Source organism: Nomascus leucogenys, chromosome 1a (genome assembly GCF_006542625.1).
Source record: "Nomascus leucogenys isolate Asia chromosome 1a, Asia_NLE_v1, whole genome shotgun sequence".
Lineage (NCBI taxonomy): Eukaryota > Metazoa > Chordata > Mammalia > Primates > Hylobatidae > Nomascus > Nomascus leucogenys.
Genome location: NC_044381.1, coordinates 16615278 through 16636267, shown reverse-complemented (window position 1 = coordinate 16636267; position 20990 = coordinate 16615278). Strand labels below are relative to the sequence as shown.

General features: G+C 34.2%; 1 protein-coding gene across 2 annotated transcripts in view; it reads right to left on the bottom strand.

Annotated features, from left to right (window-relative positions):
- CCDC171 (coiled-coil domain containing 171) overlaps nt 1-20990 on the bottom strand; it is a 414598-nt gene that overhangs the window by 36870 nt on the left and 356738 nt on the right. For both annotated transcript variants that reach the window (XM_030817262.1, XM_030817163.1), the window contains one exon: nt 13538-13690. In XM_030817262.1, coding sequence (XP_030673122.1) covers nt 13538-13690 — 153 coding nt within the window. The remainder of the gene's footprint in view (nt 1-13537; nt 13691-20990) is intronic.

The window sequence follows — 20990 nt, the reverse complement described above, 5'->3', positions numbered from 1 at the left end:
TTCACTGTCTTCATAGAGTCTTTCCATACTTTTAATTTTGAAGAAGTCCAATTTATTATTTTTGCCACTTATCCTTTTGGTGTCATATCTAAGAATCCATAAGAATCCACTGCCAAATCCAAGCTCATGAAGATTTATTGGTATGTGTTTTACTAAGCATTTTATAGTTTTAGACCTTTTATGTAGGTTTTTAATCCATTTTGACTTAATTTTTGTCTATAGTGCAAGGTAAGGGTTAAAGAAAATTAAGAGGGAAATTTTAAACTTCCTGAGACAAATGAGAATGGAAACATACCGTACCAAAATCTACGAGACACAGCAAAAGCCATTCTTGCAGGGAAGCTTATAGCACCTACGTTAAAAAAGAAGAAAGATTTCTAATAAACAACCTAATGATGCACCTCCAGGAACTATAAAAACAAGAACAAACTAAGCCCAGAATTGGTAGAAGGATGGAAATAATTTTTAAAAGTAGAGACTAAGAAAAATAATTCAAAAGATTAATAAATTGAAGCATTCGTTTTTTGGAAAAGTAACCAAAATTGACAAACTCTTAGCAAGACTAAGGAAAAGAAAGAAAAAGTAAGTAACATCAGAGATTAAAAAGAAGACATCACAACTGATACCACAGAAATATAAAGGATCATAACCTTCCAAGATTAAATTATGAAGAAATAGAAAATCTGAACAGACCAACAAGTGAGGAAATTGAACATCTTAATTAAACATCTTTCATCAAAGAAAAGTTCAGGACCTGATGGCTTTACTGCTGAAATCTATCTAACATTCAAAGAAGAAAAAATAAAATTCTACTCAAACTATTCCCGAAAATTGAAGAGGAGAAAACACTTTTAAATTCAGTTTATGAGGTCAGCATTATCCTGACTCCAAAATTGCACAAGGACACACAGACAAAATAATACAGGCCAATATCCCTGATGAACATACAGGCAAACTTTTCCAACAAGGTACTATCAAACCAAACTCAACACCACATTAAATAGATTATTCACTGTGATCAAGTGGAATTCATCATGGGGATGCAAGGATGGTTTAATATACACAAATCCATAACTATGATATACCACATTAACATAAAGACAAAAACCATATGATCGTTTAAATAAACACAGAAAAAGGATTACAAAATTCAACATCTATCATGATAAAAGCTCTCAACAAGTGAGGAATAGAAGGTATGTACCTCAAAACAATAAAGGCCTATGGGAAACCCATAACTAACAACATATTGCATGGGGAAAAGATGTTTTTCCCCTAAAATCAGGAAGAAAACAAGGATACCCACATTCGCCACTTCTCGCCACTAATATTCAAGATAGTACTGGAAGTCCTAGCCAGAGCAATTATGCAAGAGAAAGAAACAAAAGGTATCTAAATTGGAAAGGAGGACGTCAAGTCGTCTCTGTTTGCAGAAAACATGATCTTATACATAGAAAACCCCAAAAACTGCACCAAAAAAACTGTTACAAGTAATAAATGAATTCAGTAAAGTTTCAGGATATAATATAAATATAAAAAATTAGCAACATTTTTATATTCAAATAGTCAACTATCTGAAAAAGAAATAAAGAAAACAATTCCATTTATAATAGCTATAAGAAAGTAAGATATCTATGAAGCAATGTAACCAAAGATGTGAAAAATCTGTATACTGAACACTATAAAATTTTAATAAAATAAAGTGAAGAGGATACAAATAAATGAAAAGATATCTCATGTTCATGGATTGGAAGAATTAATATTGTTAAAATGGCCATACTGCCCAAAGCGATCTATAGATGTAATGCAGTCCCTATCAAAAGACCAATGACATTCTTCACAGAAATAGAAAAAAAAGTCCTGAAATTCATGTGAAACCACATACACACACAAAAACCCTGAATAGCCAAAACAATCCTGGGCAAATAAAACAAAGCCACAGGCATCATACTACCTGACTTCAAAATATACTACAAAGCTATAGTAAGGAAAACAGCATGGTACTGGCATAAAAACAGACATATAAACCAATGCAACAGAACAGAGAACCCAGAAATAAAGTCATACACCTAAGGTGCTAAGCACACACATTGGGGAAAGGACAATCTCTTCAATAAATGGTATTGGGAAAACTAAATATCCACATGTAAAAGAATGGCATTAGACCCCCTACCTCTTACCATATCCAAAAATCAACTCAAAATAGATAATAGACTTAAATGTAAAATGCAAAGCTATGATAGCACTAGAAGAAAACACAGGAGAAATGCTTCATGATATTGGGCTGGGCAAGGGTTTTCGAGTAAGACCTAAAAAGCACAGGCAACAAAAACAAAAATGGACAAATGTGATTACATCAAACTAAACAGCTTTTGCACAGCAAAGGAAATGACTGACAGAGTAAAGAGACAACCTACAGAATGGCAGAAAATATATGTAAACTATACACCTCTCAAAGGGTTAATATCCAGACTGTATAAGGAACTCAAACAACTCAACAGCAAAAAAAAAAAAAAAGAACGAACCCAATTTAAAAATAGGCAAAAGACCTGAATAGACATTTCTCAAAAGAAGACATACAAGTAGATAACAGGCATATGAAAAAATGCTCAACATCACTAATCATCAAGGAAATGCAAATCAAAACCATAATGAGATATCACCTCATTTCAGTTAGAATCATTATTACCAAAAAGGCAAAAGAAAACAAATGTTGTAAGGATGTGGAGAAAAAGGGAACATTTACACACTGTTGGTAGGGTTGTAAAGTTGTACACCTATTAATGGAAAACGGTATGGAGTTTCCTCAAAATGTTAAAAATAGAACTACAATATGACCCAGAAATACCACTACTGGGTATATATCCAAAGGAAATGGAATCAGTAGGTCAAAGAGATAGCTGCACTCCGATGTTTATTGCATGGATGTGACTATGGTTAACAGTAAAATGTTGTATATTAGAAAATAGCTAGAAGAGAGGCTTTGAATGTTCTCACCACAAATAAATGATAAATGAGTGAGATTATGGATACACTAACTACCCTGACTGGATCATTATACAACATAAATATGTATCAAAACATCAAATTATACCCCAGATATATGTGCAATTATAATGTGACAGTTTAAAACATAATTTTTAAAAAGAATTTTATAGTTTTAGCTCTTATAAATAGGTCTTTGATTCATTTTTAGTTAATTTCTGTACATAGTGTGAGGGAAGACTTCAAGGAAATACATTTTTGAAAACAAACTTTCTACTGATTTATGTAAATTAGACCTCTGTTTCTGAAATAACATAAACTCTTACTTTTTGCTAGGCCTAAGTAGAGTTCATTTTAACTCGGTATATCATTGTCACTAACAAACACTTACTGAGTATATACCATGTAAATAAAAGGTATTATGATGGTTATTTTACGTCTATGTATGTCTACCTCTACATGAACACACAGAGGTAGGGGTGCCAAAATATCTGAGAAAATCATTTAAGTGGTATGTTGAAAAGAATGCTCTTCTTTGTCACAAATGATTTTGTGTTGCCTTTTTTTTTTTAGGAAAAGTAGTGAGAAGAAACATCCAATGTATATTATTTAAAAGTATTTACTTAAAATTTTACCATATATAGAATATGTAAATTATTCTACTCATTTTCATTAAGTGCTAATACAAAATAATATAAAACAGTTTAAAGGAAATTAAAGAAAATTTGGTGTGGGAAAAATTCGGAGGGAATCATGGTTTGTGCAAAGCGTAGGTCCAATAACAAGTATAGATTGAACAAATATGAAATGAGTGATCTTTTCATTAATTTCAATTCAAATCGAGCAGCGTTTATTAAAGTCAGATCATTATAATGGATTATAAATATGACTAAGACATCACCTCACAGTCTCACAATATGCTAATACATACACAATTAATTGGTTATGTAAGTCAGACTACTATACAGAACCCAGACATGTAAATACAGTGATAAATGATCAGAACAAAGGAACTCTTACTTCTTCTGCCAATTGAACAATGGTGTAAAAAACCAGAAGGAGTCAGAATATGCCAGAATGTCAATGGTAAAAAACTCATACTTTATTATGGGGAAACTGGAGACAAAAAACAACTCTTGAGTTTCTAGAATATGAGAAATCTTTAAAAGTTTGAAAATGTTTTCAGTAATGCTATGACCTGACCATATCTGTGTTTTGGAAGGATAACTCTGCCACTAATATGACAGGGTGAATAGAAGAAAAAAGACTAGATATAAGAAAACTTATTGGAAGACCATTGCAATAGCCCGGGGAAATGGTCACGTGACTACACAGATAGAAATAAGAGGATGGGTCTAAGAGATCTGTGGTGGAAGAAACAGTAAGGCTTAGCAATAGATTAAATATTGGTGGTAGAGGGAAAGTGGAACAAAAGTTAAGGAATCTTCCTTGGGCTACAAGGTGGACACTTATTTCAGAGACAAGCAATGCAGGCAAAGGAGAATTAGGAAAAACAGGGCACGGAAGTGCTGAAAAAAGTGTTCAGTTCGGGACCTCAGTGAATTTCAGGCTTTTGCAGAAAATCAAAGTGCAGATGTTTAATAGGTAATTGAAACCCTTAAAGAACTCAATTTAGTAAAAAAGATAAAATAGTAGGGGAGACACTGAGAAGCATATTTAGTTGTTGCCATTCTTTGAAAAACTAATAGGAATAATTAGAGCATTATGTTGCCAGTTACTATCCATATTTTCTGCAACTTAATTACTAATCAATCATACTGATCACTTTGAAATTTTAATTCTGGCACTTCTTGCTCCATCCTTGTAAAACTTCATCACTGTGGAATAGAACTATATAAATATATATTAATGTCTATACTGATATACAAAATAATATATACCTAATATACATTTTATATTATATGAATGTATACTTATATTTATATAAATATAAAATTTATATCATGTCCCAAAAGTCACTATCAGGATTTGGGTTAGTCACCGTGATGAAAGCGGATCTTCTTAAACTGCATTACATAAAACAAAATTCTAGAAAGAAGGTATGAGGCCATTGGAATATGCATTAATAACTCCAGGCCTCTGTTTCCTATACAAACAACTCCTGAGTTTCTAGAATATGAGAAACCTTTAAAAGTTTGGAAATATATGCCAAGGATCAAAAAATATATATGTTTGCATGTTGACTGAGCTGTCCAGTTTTTGATATTTTATGTTTTCCTTATTCAGCTCTACTAGTATCCAAAAGCCAGAGCTGGCAGTCACAATAAAAATATGAGAGAATTTAATGAAAATCTAACTAAGAAGTATTTAGCAAAAGGGTAAAATGAGCACTGTTATGACATAAAATGCAGGTGAATTTTGAGAATAGAAAAAAATGAAATTCGGAGTAAGGAAAATAAAGCAAAAGGAGTAAATATTTTGTAATGTAGTTGTCAGAGGTATCACAGTGAGAGTTTCTCAAACGGTGAAATTTATCACAGCTTATATGCCACACAGCTGGCCCCTTCTCCCCCAGTGTCATCTCTCACAATTCTCCATCTAATCCACTCTGCTTCAACCATGCTAGACATCTTTCAATCCCTTGAGCTTGCCATGCTTTCTCATGTCAACTCCGACTTAATCTTCATTTTTTTCAACTGAGATTTCAATTCCCCAAGCAGGCCTTTCCTCACCACAGCCCAAGTGAAGTCCCTCAGTTATATGCTCTGAAAGCACCCTACGCTTGTACTTTAACAGCCCTCTTTTAATTACTTGTACAATGGTTGTATTCTCCACTATATCTGAAGTGCCATGATGGTAAAGATTTGTCTTATTCCACATTGCAGTCTCGTCGGAAAGCACCTGACAGGGAATCAGAGGTCTTGGCTTGTAATCTGATTGGTTTCCAATTAAAAGCCAGGGAGATGAACTCCAGAATCTGTACTTTATACCACTGAAGTGCACTGTATAGCCTCTCTCAACAAATTGTCAAGGCTAACAACTGTTTCAAAAAAATATTCTTAAAGAGCTAAAAACTCAATAATGAATATCAATAATCAACTAAGATAAGGTATATGAATGTTTGTGGAAGCAACTTACCTGGAGAAAAATACTTGAATTCTGTGTCAGTTTCTCCATCTACACAACACTAATATTAACAAATGATCCCTCTGCTATCCGTAAAGTATAACTAAAATAAATGTGGTGAAATGTTATTTTGGAACTTAAGAGAAAGAGGATTCTTTTTTTTTCATCTTAACTGAACCAAAATATCGACACAATTCACCTTTATTAACAATATAATACCACCTGACAAGTATTAAATCTGACGTAATCTGAACAATGATACAAAGATATTTCTCCCACAAAGACACTAATGGAATGGTCCTCTGAGTTGTAATTTATTATTTACTCATAAATAAAGTCCTATAAAATTAAAAACATACTGCTTAAACATACAGTGGAAATGAAGCAAATCAATACTGTAGTTTGCAGCATCATAACTCACAGCAAGGTATTTGGGTTTGGCATTCTATGTTTCAAGATTGAAGTATCATGTTTCTCCATAGCTGTGGGTGTGCTGGTCTCCAAACACCCGCAAGTGATTGGTTCTGACTGCTGTACTGTTCTCTACTGGGCTGTATGGGACTCAAAAGCTCCTTGCTCAAAGCCCTTTCTAGTTATTAGAACTCAAGATAAAAGCTCTGGAGCAGTCCTAAGTTAATGGGCCAAAGACCAACATACCGGAAAAGTTAAAGTACTGGCAAGTGTACAATTGATGAGAAATCTTACATGAACTCCAGCATTATTATTGTGTGTTGCTAAAAAAAACTGAAAATGTTATCTAAAGACGGATAGTTTTTAAAGATAATTATTCATGTCTACAATATGATCAGTCTCTTTATATGCATTACAATGACATATGTTTTTGATAAATAATGAGTATTTTTTATCTGGTGAAATGGCTGGATAGGATAGTAATGAGTACATACTGGCTGCCTTGATTCATTAAATAAGTCATAACAACAACAAGTAATGGTAATACAGTACTTATTATATGCTAAAAGCACTGATATAAGGGTTGTTTTAGTTCTTTTGCCTACAGATAAAAAGATTTCCTCATAGTTAACTTATATTTCTTAAAATTATAGTATAGCTTAGCTGTAGGAAATACATATAACTATCAGAAAATCTTTTTACACACAGATAAGAGAATATTTATTGATCACCTACTAATATGCCAGACACTGTGTCTTTGTTTCATCCTCATAACAACCCTACAATGTGGGAATTTTCATCTATTTATTACAAATATCAAAACTGATTATTAGAGTGTTTTAATGGCTAATGAGTAACAGTGTCAGAATGTACATCCAGGCCTGCCTGATTCTAAAGCCTTCTGTGAGAAGGGGAAAATGGCAGCTGGTTAATAGTTTTGAGAGTAGCCAAAATAACAAATATGAGAGAGATCAAGAAAGAGCATCAAGAACAAAATGGTCAGAAGTGGAATCAAATCAGATTATAAAGTAAAAAGCTGGAACTGGATGGTGCAAGAATGGATTGGGAACCGATGAAGGTAAGGTTTGGAATGACTATTGCAAGCAGTCTTGGGCTCACTGGGTACAGGCTGTTTGGATGAGTTGGGTAGCTTTAATTAAGACGGGGAATGGAACTAAAATAACAATACATTTCCTATTATACGAAAGTGATAATTTCATTCATTAAACATGTGTACTATCCATAAGACCCAAGTCAACATAAAATATATATTTTGATTGCTCTTCCCACTTTACAAGGTGTCAAATTGCTATACATTCTTCAGAGACTCCTACACATATATTATCTTCTCAGCACTTTCTTCTGACAATGTTAGAACATACTCTTCTCTCATTTGTGCATCCACAGATTTTTTATTTGCCTATTTTTGTGATTTGCTTATGTCTCTGTTTCCCCAGCTAGAATAGGAATTCACAAGGGCAGAGATCATGTCTTATTCACCTCTGTCTCCATACCTCAAATAATGTCCACTTAATGATTATTTCTATATTGTTAAATATAGGTAGAAAATGGTCTATGCAATAAGGAACACAGAGATGTGTGAGTTCCAAAGGAAAGGAAATGAGCACACATTCAGTGCTTTTCAGAGGTGATGGTACAAAGTACTACCTATATGTCCCTGATGCTCAAACCATCTATGTCAGTGGATATTAACATTTCAAAACATTAGATTAAGGGAACCTCAAACTCAACGTACTCAAAACTAAATTCATAATATTCCCCCCATTCCACCGTTTTCTTTATCGGTAAATGAGACCACTGATCCATTTCCAAAAGCAAAAAACTAGGAATTGTCTCAGGCACACCATTTTCTCTTGTTCTTCATGTCTAGCTGATTCCTCACACTGTAGCTACAGTGATCTTTTTAAAAATGCAAATCTGAGCTCATTCCTCCTTTAAAATTTTTCAGTGAGTTTTCCTTTGCTCTTAGGAAAAAGAACAAAGTCTGACCTCTGCCCTTTTCTCCAGACCATTCTTATATTAGACCTCTCTTGGCCTTTGCTTTCTTCCACCAGCCACACTGGTCTTTCTGAGTTTCTTCTTTCCATCACAGAAACTTTGTAGAAGTCGCCACTCCCCTTTTCTTGATCTAGATCACTGTTCTTTTGCACCATTGGATAATTCCTGCCCAATCTTCAGACACTAGCTCAAGCATCACTGACTCTGAAAATGTTTTACTCACACCCTAGTCTAGGACAGCCCCATTGTTTAAAAAACTCATTATCAGTCAAGTTCTTTCCTTTCAGTGCATTGTCTTGGTTAGTAATTACACGTTATTTAGTGTGATTATATGAAAAATAATTCCACTTCTAGATTTTAAGTTCATGAGAACAAGGATTGTCTGTTTTGGTTATGACATCCCCAAGAACAGAACTGTGCCCACCAAAAAGCAGATGCTTAATAAATTTTGAATTAATAGATAAAGAAAAGAATTAATAATACAAAGAAGGTAGAGCACAAGTAAGCAGAGGCCTGGGAGTCAACAAAGGAAAAGTAGACATGTGAAACAAAGGAGATGAGTGTTCAAAGAAGAAAGGAGTAGCTAAAGACCTGATGTTGCATAAAAATTGAAAGGGATGGAAAGGAACTAATGGATAGAGCAGGCATAAAATTATTGGTGACTTTTGAAAAACAGTCTCAGCAGAATGACAGTCTCAAAAGTCAGTTGGTAGCAAAGCTCAAGAATAAATGGAAAGTGAGTACATAGAAGCAAGTATAGATTCCTTTTAAGAATGTATCAATGAAAGGAGAGGAAAACAGGCTGCAGAAAGGAGCAGAGAGCTCAGTCACCGGAATATGCTAATGGTGATCAAAGAAGAGGAGTTACATGCTCAAGGCTATAGTAGGAAGCAGGATAAAATGATGAAATTTGTAGTTGAAAGTGTTAGGTTAGTAAATAATCTTTTCCGGTGGTATAATCCAATGACTTTCTATCAAGATAATGGTGATCAGAATAATAGCTGACTTTTTTTTTTTTTTTTTTTGACTAAGTGTGAGGCAAGGTCCTAAGCACTTTAACACTTCTCACTAGACTGCCCAACATCTCATTAGGTAGCAATATTATTATCCCCATTTTACAGATGAAAGCCCTGACATGCAAGCCACATAGTTAGCAACTGACAGAACTAGAATCTGAATCCAAACTTATTTGACTTCTATGGCACACACTATTAACTGGTTAACACAATATCTACTCCTTCCTGACTCCCTTGTCCCTTAACTTATTTCAGCTATGCGTGGCCACATGACCAATTTCCAGCTATTGGAACATAAGCAGAAAACCTGTTTGGAGCTTCTTTAGAAGATTTTCCCTTGTTTGAAATATATAAATATTAAATATATGTTTTTAAAAGGAAAAGCCTTTTAAGGTGTATATAGAGATTATCTATATACCTATATCTATATATCTATATACATGCCTTTGGAGGCATATATATAACTGAGTAACACATATATAAACTGTTGTTGGGCTATCCCATCCTTCTGACTTGAATGTTACTACAAATCCTAGATCTGGGCTGCAATCTTACGACAATGAGGGAGTAGCAGAGAAATTACAGAAAAGTTGAGGCACTAAACTAATTAACAATAACCACCTACTTCTAGACTTCCTGTGAGAAAAAAACTTCTCTATTTTTTAATTGAAAGATGAAATTGCATGTATTTATCATGTACAACATGTTTTCAAGTATACATACATTGTAAAATTGTTAGAATCTAGCTAATTAACAAATGTAATACCTCACATAGGTATCGTTTTTACGGTAGGAACACTGAAAATCCACTCTTTGCACTTTTCAAGAATACGTCTTTATTAACTATAGTCACCATGTTGTACAATAGAGATCTAGAACTTATTTCTCCTACCTAACTGTAATTATACATCCTCTGACCAACATCTCCCCATTGCTCTCTCTCCCCTATCCACTCCATCCTCTGGTAACCACCAATCTGTTCTCTACTATGAGATTATTTTTTTAGATTCTACATATGAGTGAGATGCAGTATTTGTCTTTCTATGCCTGGCTTATTTCATTTAACATAATGTCCTACAGATTCATCCATGTTGTCATAAATGACAAGATTTTGTTCTTTTTTGTGACTGAATAGTATTTATTATGTATATATACCATATTTCCTTCATCCATCCATCCATTGATGGACACTTAGGCTGATTATGTATCTTGGCTATTGTGAACAGTGCTGTGATAAACATAGGAGCGCAGATATCACAACTCTGAAACTACTAGAAGAAAGCATGGGGGAACTCCATGCCATTGTTCTTGGCAATGATTTTTTGGTACATGATCTTAAAAATTATATGCAATAAAACGAAAAACAGACAAATGAGATTAAATCAAACTAAAAAGCTCTGCAAAGCAAAGGAAACAATCAACACAGTGAAGAGACAACCTACAGGATGGGAGAAAATATTTGCAAGCTATACATGTGACAGGGATTAATATCCAAAATATGTAAGGACCTCTAACAATAGCAAGAAAACAAATAACCTGATTTTTAAAATGGGCAAAAGACCTAAACAGACATTTCTCAAAAGAAGACATACAAATGGACTTGTATATGAAAAAATGCTCAATATCACTAATCTTCAGGGAAATGCAAATGAAAACCACAATAAGATATCACCTCACTCCTGTTACAATGGCTGTTAACAAAAAACAAAAGGTAAGTGTTGGTGAAGACGTGGAGAAAAAGGAATCTTTGCACACGCTGGCTGTGGGAATGTCAATTAGTACAGTCATGGAAAACAGTAGGAAGTTTCCTCAAAAAATTAAAACTAGAACTATCATGTGATCCAGCAATCCCACAACTGGGTATATATCCAAAGGAAATGAAATTAGTAGGTCAAAGAGATATGCACACTCCTCTATTTTTTAAATTGTGCTAGTCAGATCTTCTGTTATTTACACTTGATAGTATTCCTAATGGATATATCTCCAAAGCCCATGCTCTTACCCACCAAACAATATTGCCTCTCATCTATGAAATACAAAGACAAAGGTTTGTTTTTCTACTTCCTTTAGAGAGTTCTTAAAAAGTTCAAGTAAGTAAATGCATATACAAATATCTTTAAAAAATAAAAACCATTACACAAGTTTATTATTTTTAAAACAGTGATTCTCAACTAAGGGAAAAGACAGGAGAGCACACATCCTGTCGAGACATGGAATTGGGCAGCATGCTCCTAAAAGGATACATCAGAATCACCTGGGGGAATGTTTCGCATTATATAGATGAAGAATCACTACCAGGTGAACCACCTCTTCTACATGAAATGATGAATGTATCCTGTAGATATGTTCAAAGGGGAAAAATGTTGAAAAGTAGAGTTTTGGTATGATTGTGAAGTATATTAAACACACTTTCATTAAGATATCAGTAGCATAACAATTGGCAAAAATTTTTTGAACCCACGGAGAAACGATCTCACCTTACCAAGTTTGGTCTTCTTAAAATACAAGTAATTGTTTTCATATTAAATAATAGTAGAAAGTAATAATAGTACGACCCAACAAAGCTGATACAACTTAAACAGTATAATGTAAAATTAACCAATCAAATCAGAGATAGCAAGAAGAAATATGAAAAAGGCTAGAATAAATTCCAAATACTCCAAAATTTTAAGAAGTTTCCTCTTCATTTTAATTTCTCTTGGTGGAGGTCAAATTTACTAATCTCTCATTAAGAAATTAACAGTCATTTTAAAAACTGAACTCACAACTCTGGTCCCAAATAACTGCCTTTTTACATTTATTGGACAAATTACTCATACTTTTCACTCAATAAATATTTATTGAGCACCTACTATAAGCCAGACTGCTCTTGGAACTGGAATGTCTCAACAGCAATGAAGCAAGCACTGAAAATTGCCTTTCTTTATGGAACCTACATTCTACTGAGGAAGGAGCAAACAAACAATAAGCAAATAAATAAAATGCACCATATGTCAGTTTGATGATAACTGCTAGAGGGAAAAAAAATAAGAAAGGTGGAAGGGAGACAGGAAATATGGGGCAAAAGAGAGGCAGCGAGTTTTTCAGGGGGCAGGGAGGGTTGATGGTTGTGATTTTGAATACCCTGGTTACAAAGGATTTATTTGGACGCTGGCACTTGAGCCAAGACCAGAAGGTGAGGAATCAGACCACAGCCATGCATCTATTTGTTTTAATGCTAACTCTTTTTCTGTTGAATGTAGCATTTGAAATGGGTCAACAGCTGAATAGCAAAATGATACTGTTTTTCTTTATAAGTCACTGTAATCAAACCAAAAAAATTAAAAAGACATTCCAATTATTGGTAACCTTCTGAATCTACTGTTGACATATTAGACTTTTGAGGGAAAGTTTAAACGTTTACTTATTCCTTTATGTCACGATACATTCATTTTTTAAAACTCCCCAAACATATATTTGAAGTAGAGAAATTTTTTTTTAGTGTTAAGTGAGCCCAAACTTCATCATGGGCTAAAATTTTAAGACATGAAAATAGCTGCTGAAACTGAATTTTAATCATATAGATGAATCACAACATGCATCTTTAGCTAGGCATGTATTATGGATAAGTCTAGTTTTCTACAGAGAATAATCACATGTTCTAATTACCATTTTGGTTATACGCATAATTAATAATATTCTGTCTTAATGGGACACACTGAATCTTCAGACAGTTGCAAGCTTTAACTATGCATACTGCCAAATCCAACTGTCAGCTGCACTGCCAAACACAAAGGAATCTTGATGTAGTGTTTTAGCATTGATAACAATATGCATATCTTTATACATTATACAATGAAAAAATTAATTGCTTTTCTTCTTTCAAATTTTTCTCCACACAAATAATTTTATGTCACTTGACTGATCATTTACCCTAAATTACATATATTGGCAAATGATCTTATGAACATTAAAAACATAAATGTAAATGTAACCCAAGATTCAAAAAGTTATAAAAATATTGTTAGACAAGGACTTACTGATTGTAAACTTGCATTTTCACGTAAACAAGCAGTGTGAAGTTCTGATTTCAAGGCCGCAATGTGACTTCGATGAGATGTCATTTCCTTCTCTAATGTCATGATTCTAGTGCTTGCAAGCTGGTAGACATCCATGAAACTTTTAATCATAGCCTTAAGAAATAAAAATAATGTCACATATAATTCAAATAAATATGTCCCCAAAGGAGAATTTCCATAATTTGAAAGCAAAAGCATTAAAATTTTAAAATAAACAACTTTTCATCTTTCTTTAAAATAATAAAGGTAAACCTCACATTTTATATTGAGAACAGCGACTATTTTAAGAAAGTTTGTGAGAAAATAATTGAGACTTCATTCTAGAGTATTTAAATAAGATATACTTTGATCTATTGTGCTTAAAATTTAGAATGCGGTTTTAAAAGATGGCACAGTTATTTTCTGTAGTAAAGTTAAATTCAAGTTGTAATTTGACCTAAATTTCCATCTTAAGAGAGGTGCAATCTTAATGGGTATACAAACAAGATATTTCAAAATAAGCTGAGTTGGTAAAATTTTTAATCCACCTAAAAAACAAATGTTTTGAAACAAAAGGAGCTAAAATAATCTTGTGATTTTTACGAGTAAATGTGATTCCTATTTTGTAAGAAAAGTATAATTATGTTGATTCATGTAACACAGAAATGCCCTCACATTGGACTATACATAATAAAACAATTAACATAAGCAAGTTCTGGTAACTTATTATCTCCTCTAAACAGTACCGTATTTAGGGAATTATTGTATCACAGTTTAATCATATTTTACAGAATTTTTCTTCTAAAGCAATTTGTAATGAATTTTAAGTCCAGGATACTATATGCCTTTTTAAAAAAGGCTTTCAAAATAACTCAAATATAGCAAAATAAATCCCATATTTCAAATACATTTTCAAAAATAATATTATATTGTTTACAAGAAAAATGTTCCTACAACAGCCAGAACTTAGTATAATGGTAGACAGTCTGAGAATTTGCAAATTACATTCTATCTTAAGGTTATGAATTAGGAAAGCTTTGAGAAATTATACATTTGAGCAGTTGTGAATGCATGTGAAAAATAACTTAGTGAACAAAGAAAAAGAAACAATATAGTAAATGTATGCAAAACAGAGGTAAGTTAGTTACTTGCAGGTAAGAGTAAGAAAATTCAGACCTTTTGGCCTAATAAATTCTTATTTGCCCTCAAAAAACCAGCTCAGATCTTTTTCAAGAATTCTCTTGTGAGACCAAAAAAGGCAGTGTTAACTTCTATCCTGGTTTTCTGTGGATCCTTCATGCCTGCTTCTACTGTTGCATATTATTGCTTTAGTAGAAATTTATTAGTTTACATGTTTATCTTCTTTACTAGACTGAGGAGCTACTTAAGGCCAGATACTCTGCCTATACATATCTGGAGCTTCAGGGATAGTGAGTACTTGTTTGAATGACTGCTTGAATTAATGACTGTTTTGATGAATGAATGAATGAATGAATGAATGAAAAATTAGAAAAGATAAAAACCATAAGTTGAAACCATATATTGTTACAAAATACCTTCTACGAAAGGGTGATGATGTTTGGGAAAGTATAATCTTAACACCTAATTTAATGAATAAATTATTAATAATACTCTGTTCAAGTTGAAAAAAAGCAGAAGCATAACTATAGGCTAGGCATAAAAGGGTGAAGTACACAAATATGAATTTATTAACCAACACTACATAAGCATTATATGACTTCTTACCTGGGAATATCTGACATATCCTAACCTATCTTCCTTTGAATCATTTCAAGGCAAGTTTATAGCTAATACTAATACAAACTATATCTCTGCATCTCAAAAGTCTGTGAAAATCAGAAACCTGAATTACATCTGTTTTTTCCTATGTCAAGTATCTCTCAATTCTTATAAATTCATGTATCTTCTCCATTGAGATAGTGGACCAGAAATCACAAGTCCTGGGTTTTTTTTTTTTTTTTCTGATTCTTACTTTGATTCAACTCTATGTTGTTGGGAAATGCCACATAATCCCTCTGAGCCTCCATCTCCTCCCTCTATAAAATGGGAAAAAGAGTCCTTTTCTTGTCTACTTCCAAAACTGTTGTAAGGCTCAGAAAATTAAAACGGCTAATGTTTACTAGGGATTTACTGAAGCGCAGGGACCATGTAGCATATTACATGCTTAATTTCATTTATCTTTACAGTAACTATATGGAGTAGATACTTTTTTTAACCTAGTTTTTCAGAGCAAAACACAGGAGCTTGGAGGGATTAAATAACTAGTCCGAGTTTACAATTAGTTGTACAATGATCAGGACACAAATCCAAGTATTTCTCATACAAACCCACTCTCTTAACCCTTCACCTATATTGCATTTAATATAAGAAAGCACTCCAAAAATGGTAAACTATTGAATTTCATTGTAGTATTATTACTATTGCTCTATTTTTAAATTCTCCACTAAAATCTAAATGAGACAATCTGAAATATGTGGTTCTTATATATATACTTTTATTGTCTAAGGACCTAAAATGTATAAAAGGCTGAAACATGCATAAATGCTTATTGAATGATAAGAAAGTTCCCTTCCATCAGTAATAGGCTCCTGGATTATTATTTCACTGTAAGTCACAAGAGAATTGGCATTTAATATTTTACGATTAAAAGTTCCACATTTTAAAAGTTATCCCATTTTCTAAACTTGGAGAAACACATTTTACGAATTTCATCTTTATGACATTCTAAAAGGAATAAATAATATAAATGATATTCCTTCAAATCTCCCTTTAAAAATAAATTTTTTGAGAAGTAATGTCAGAAATTTTATATAGTGGATAACTCTTCCTTGATCTACTTTTAATAACTAAATTCTAATATTCAGTGAAATATTAATATAAACCACATATTACTTCTTTATAACACTAAAAAGAATATAATATTCCAATTTTGCTTAGGATTTCAAATCTTAAACATTCCAACTCTCTTAAAGTAGTATTTTCATTTGAGAGACAAAATAAAATTTGTATAATAGTGCATATGATACTTTTTCAGAGCAGCAAGGTACAATGATCAATACAGAAAGCATGTTTCATGTTACTAATATGTATACAATATACTATGCTCTTCTAAACAAAAGTCTCCTTCAAAACTGGAAGGTTTGAGGAGTATCACTGAAATGGCAATTATTCAAAGAAGCCACATATCCTTTGAAGAATAAAGAATGTTAACTTCCAGTATTAATAAGTGATTCAAACTATATAGTAAAGCATACCAATGGGAAATTCAACTCTTTAATACAAAAGAAAGGTGTCAAATTGGCAGAAGAAATGGAAATGAGAGTCTGAATTAACTGAGGGAGTAGAAGAAACAGGGAGTAAGCATCTACTGACCCCTGTATCAATCTCCTAAAGTCTAACCCTCTACAACATATCCTGTTCCTTTATTAAAAGATCACATTATTTTACATTAGGAAACAATGACAAAACAGCACGATATTATATACAGCAAGTCCAGGATTTGAGAACTTATCCTGTTGTCATCCTTGGCCCCAGGGGCTTATTTTGACTATACCATGCAGTGAGATCTGTATCTCAGTGGGACTCGGTTAGTATATGAAGAACAAAAGACAGTTTCTGAACAAGAATGGCCTTTGTTTTAGGGATAATCGATAGTGTTTATAATGGACAGTAATAAGACGAGGTAATTCAAACATAAAATTCCATATCTATCCATTTTTTTAAAGTATATGTGCATTAGAATATAAAAAGTTATAAGATACAAACAGGTGCATGTCACTTGAAGACTAGAACATCATTTATATAATTTGTTATGTACATATTATTAAGTAGTTTAGACTGACTTCAAATTTGAACATCAGGAACAATGGGAAAGTTGGGGGCCCGATATTAAGAGAAGAAGAAAATAGTGGAAAATATCATAAAGACTACATGCCAAAATATCAAATCTTTTATCTACATTTTTGAGTAATTGGAAAGCAAAAACCTCTAACACTTTGACTTTAATTCATATAATTATAAACATACTTCATTCTGTATCTTATGTAAAGTAAATATATTGTGTAAAACACATATGCCAGATATATTAAATATGTGAAATGTAACACATTCTCACAAAATCAGGATAAAAATTCATACCTTATAACATTTTATAGAAATCAAATGAGTATTAATACATGAAATGAGCTTCAACTACCTGGCATATAATAAAGGCTCAGGTAAATGTTACTTGTGATAATGATATCAAATAGGAAAATTACTATTTTCACTCATAAAAGAAAGATTCAATATTTCTGAGAGGTGTAAATTATTAGACATAATGTGAATATTTTAAATATAAAATATTTAAATATTTACTTCTCTTTGATAATAAAAGTTACTATTTATTATGTCATTCCTAAGGAAGAAGATCTCACAATGATAACATGGTTATGCTCAACAAAATACTAGCAAATGGAATCCAACAGCACATCAAAAAGATAATACACTATAATCAGGTGAGATTTACTGCAGGAATGCAAGGATGGTTCAACATATGTAAATCAACAAACATGATATATCACATAAACCGAATTAAGGACAAAAACCATAAGATCCTCTCAATAGATGCAGAGAAGGCATTTGGTAAAATTCAGTATACCATCATGATAAAAATCCTCAAAGAACTAGGCAGAGAAGGAAGAGGCCTCAACATAGTAAAGGGCCTACATGACAAACCCACAGCCAACATTATACTTAACGAAGAAAAGTTGAAAGCATTCTAAGAATTGGAACAAGAAAAGGACGTCCAGTTTTTGCCACTTTTATTCAACACAGTACTGGAAGTCCTTGACAAAGCAATCAGGCAAGAGGAAAAAATAACAGGTATCTTAATTGGCAAACAGGAAGTCAAATTATCCCTGCTTGCTGATGACATATTCTTCTATCTAGAAAATCCTAAAGAATCCACCAAAAAACACTTAGATTTGATAAATTCAGTAAAGTTTCAGGATGCAAAATTAATGTACACAAATCAGCAGCATTTCCATACACCCATAATAATCTACCCGAAGACAAAATCAAGAAGGCTATCCAATTTACAATAGTTATAAGAAAAAAAACACTAAGAATATATTTAACCAAAGATGGAAAAATCTATAAGTAGAACTACAAAACACTGATGAAAGAAATTGTAGATGAGACAAACAATTGGAAAAATATCCAATGATCATGAATTGGAAGGATTAACATCATTAAAATGACCATATTGCCTAAAGCAATCTACAGATCCAAAGCAATCGCTATCAAATTGCCAATGTCATTTTTCAAAGAGTTAGAAAAAACAATCCTAAAATTCATATAAAACAAAAATAGAGGATTCCTGGGCAAGATGGCTGAATGGGAAAAGCTCCAGTCTGCAGCTCCCAGCAAGACCAATGCAGAAGGTGGGTGATTTCTGCATTTCCAAATGAGGTACCTGGTTCATCTCATTGGGGCTGCTTAGACAGTGGGTACAGCCCACAGAGGGTGAGGAGAAGCAGAGTGGGGCATCGCCTCACCCGGGAAGCAAAAGGGGTCAGGGAACTCCCTCTCCAAACCAAGGAAAGCCATGAGGGACCCTGACGTGAGGGATGGTGCTATCCGGCAGAGATACTATGCTTTTCCCACAGTCTTCACAACACAGACCAGGAGATTCCCTTGGGTGCCTATATCACAAGGGCCCTGGGTTTCAAGCACAAAACTGGGCGGCAATTTGGGCAGACATCAAGCTATCTGCAGGAGTTTTTTTTTCATACCCCAGTGGCACCTGGAACACCAGCAAGACAGAACCGTTCACTCCCCTGGAAAGGGGTCTGAAGCCAGGGAGCCAAGTGGTATTCCTCAGGAGATCCCACCCCCATGGAGCCCAGCAGGCTAAGATCCACTGGCTTGAAATTCTCACTGCCAGCACAGCAGTCTGAAGTCAACCTGGGATGCTCAAGCTTGGTGGGGGGAGAGATGTCTGCCATTACTGACGCTTGAGAAGGCGGTTTTCCCCTCACAGTGTAAACAAAGCCTCCAGGAACTAGGCAGCAGACTAGCCTTCAGACTAGGCAGAGCCCACTGCAGTTCAGCAAAGCCACTGTAGCCAGACTGCCTCTCTTGGTTCCTCCTCTCTGGGCAGGGCATCGCTGAAAGAAACACAGCAGCCCCAGTCAGGGGCTTATAGATAAAACTCCCATCTCCCTGGGACAGAGTACCTGGTGGAAGGGGGACAGCTCTGGGCACAGCTTCAGCAGACTTAAACGTTCCTGCCTGCCAGCTCTGAAGAGAGCAGCAGATCTCCCAGCACAGCACTCGAGCTCTGCTAAGGGACAGACTGCCTCCTCAAGGGGGTCCCTGACCCCCATGCCTCCTAACAGGGAGACACCTCCCAGCAGGGGTCGACAGACGCCTCATATACAAAAGCTCCGGCTGGCATCTGGCAGGTGCCCCTCTGGGACGAAGCTTCCAGAGAAAGGAGCAGGCAGCAATCTTTGCTGTTCTGCAGCCTCTGCTGGTGATACCTAGGCAAACGGTCTGAAGTGGAATCCCAGCAAACTCCAGGAGACCTGCAGAAGAGGGACCTGACTGTTAGAAGGAAAACTAAACAGAAAGCAATAGTATCAACATCAACAAAAAGAGCAACCATGCAAAAACTGCATCCAAAGGTCACCGACAGCAAAAACCAAAGGTAGACAAATCCACTAAGATGAGGAAAAACCAGCTCAAAAAGGCTGAAAATTCTAAAAACCAGAATCCCTCTTCTCCTCCAAAGGATCACAACTCCTTACCAGCAAGGAAACAAAACTGGATGGAGAATGAGTTTGACAAACAGACAGAATTGGGCTTCAGAAGGTAAGTAATAACAAACTCTTCTGAGCTAAAGGAGCATGTTCTAACCCAACACAAGGAAGCTAAGAACCTTGATAAAAGGTTGGAGGAATTGCTAACTAGAATAACCAGTTTAGAGAAGAACATAAATGACCTGATGGACCTGAAAAACACAGCACAAGAACTTCGTGAAGCATACACAAGTATCAGTAGCCAAATCGATCAATCAGAAAAAAGGATATCAGAGGTTCAAGATTAATGTAACGAAATGAAGTGTGAAGACAAGAATGGAGAAAAAAATGAAAAGGAACTAACAAAGCCTCAAAGAAATATGAGATTATGTGAAAAGACCAAACCTATGTTTGATTGGTGTACCTAAAAGTGACAGGGAGAATGGAACCAAGTTGGAAAACACACTTCAGGATATTATCCAGGAGAATTTCCCAGGAGAACTTCTCCTAGTAAGACAGGCCAACATTCAAATTCAGGAAATATAGAGAATACCACAGAGATATTCCTTGAGAAGAGCAACCCCAAGACACGTAATTGTCAGATTCACCAAGGTTGAAATGAAGGAAAAATG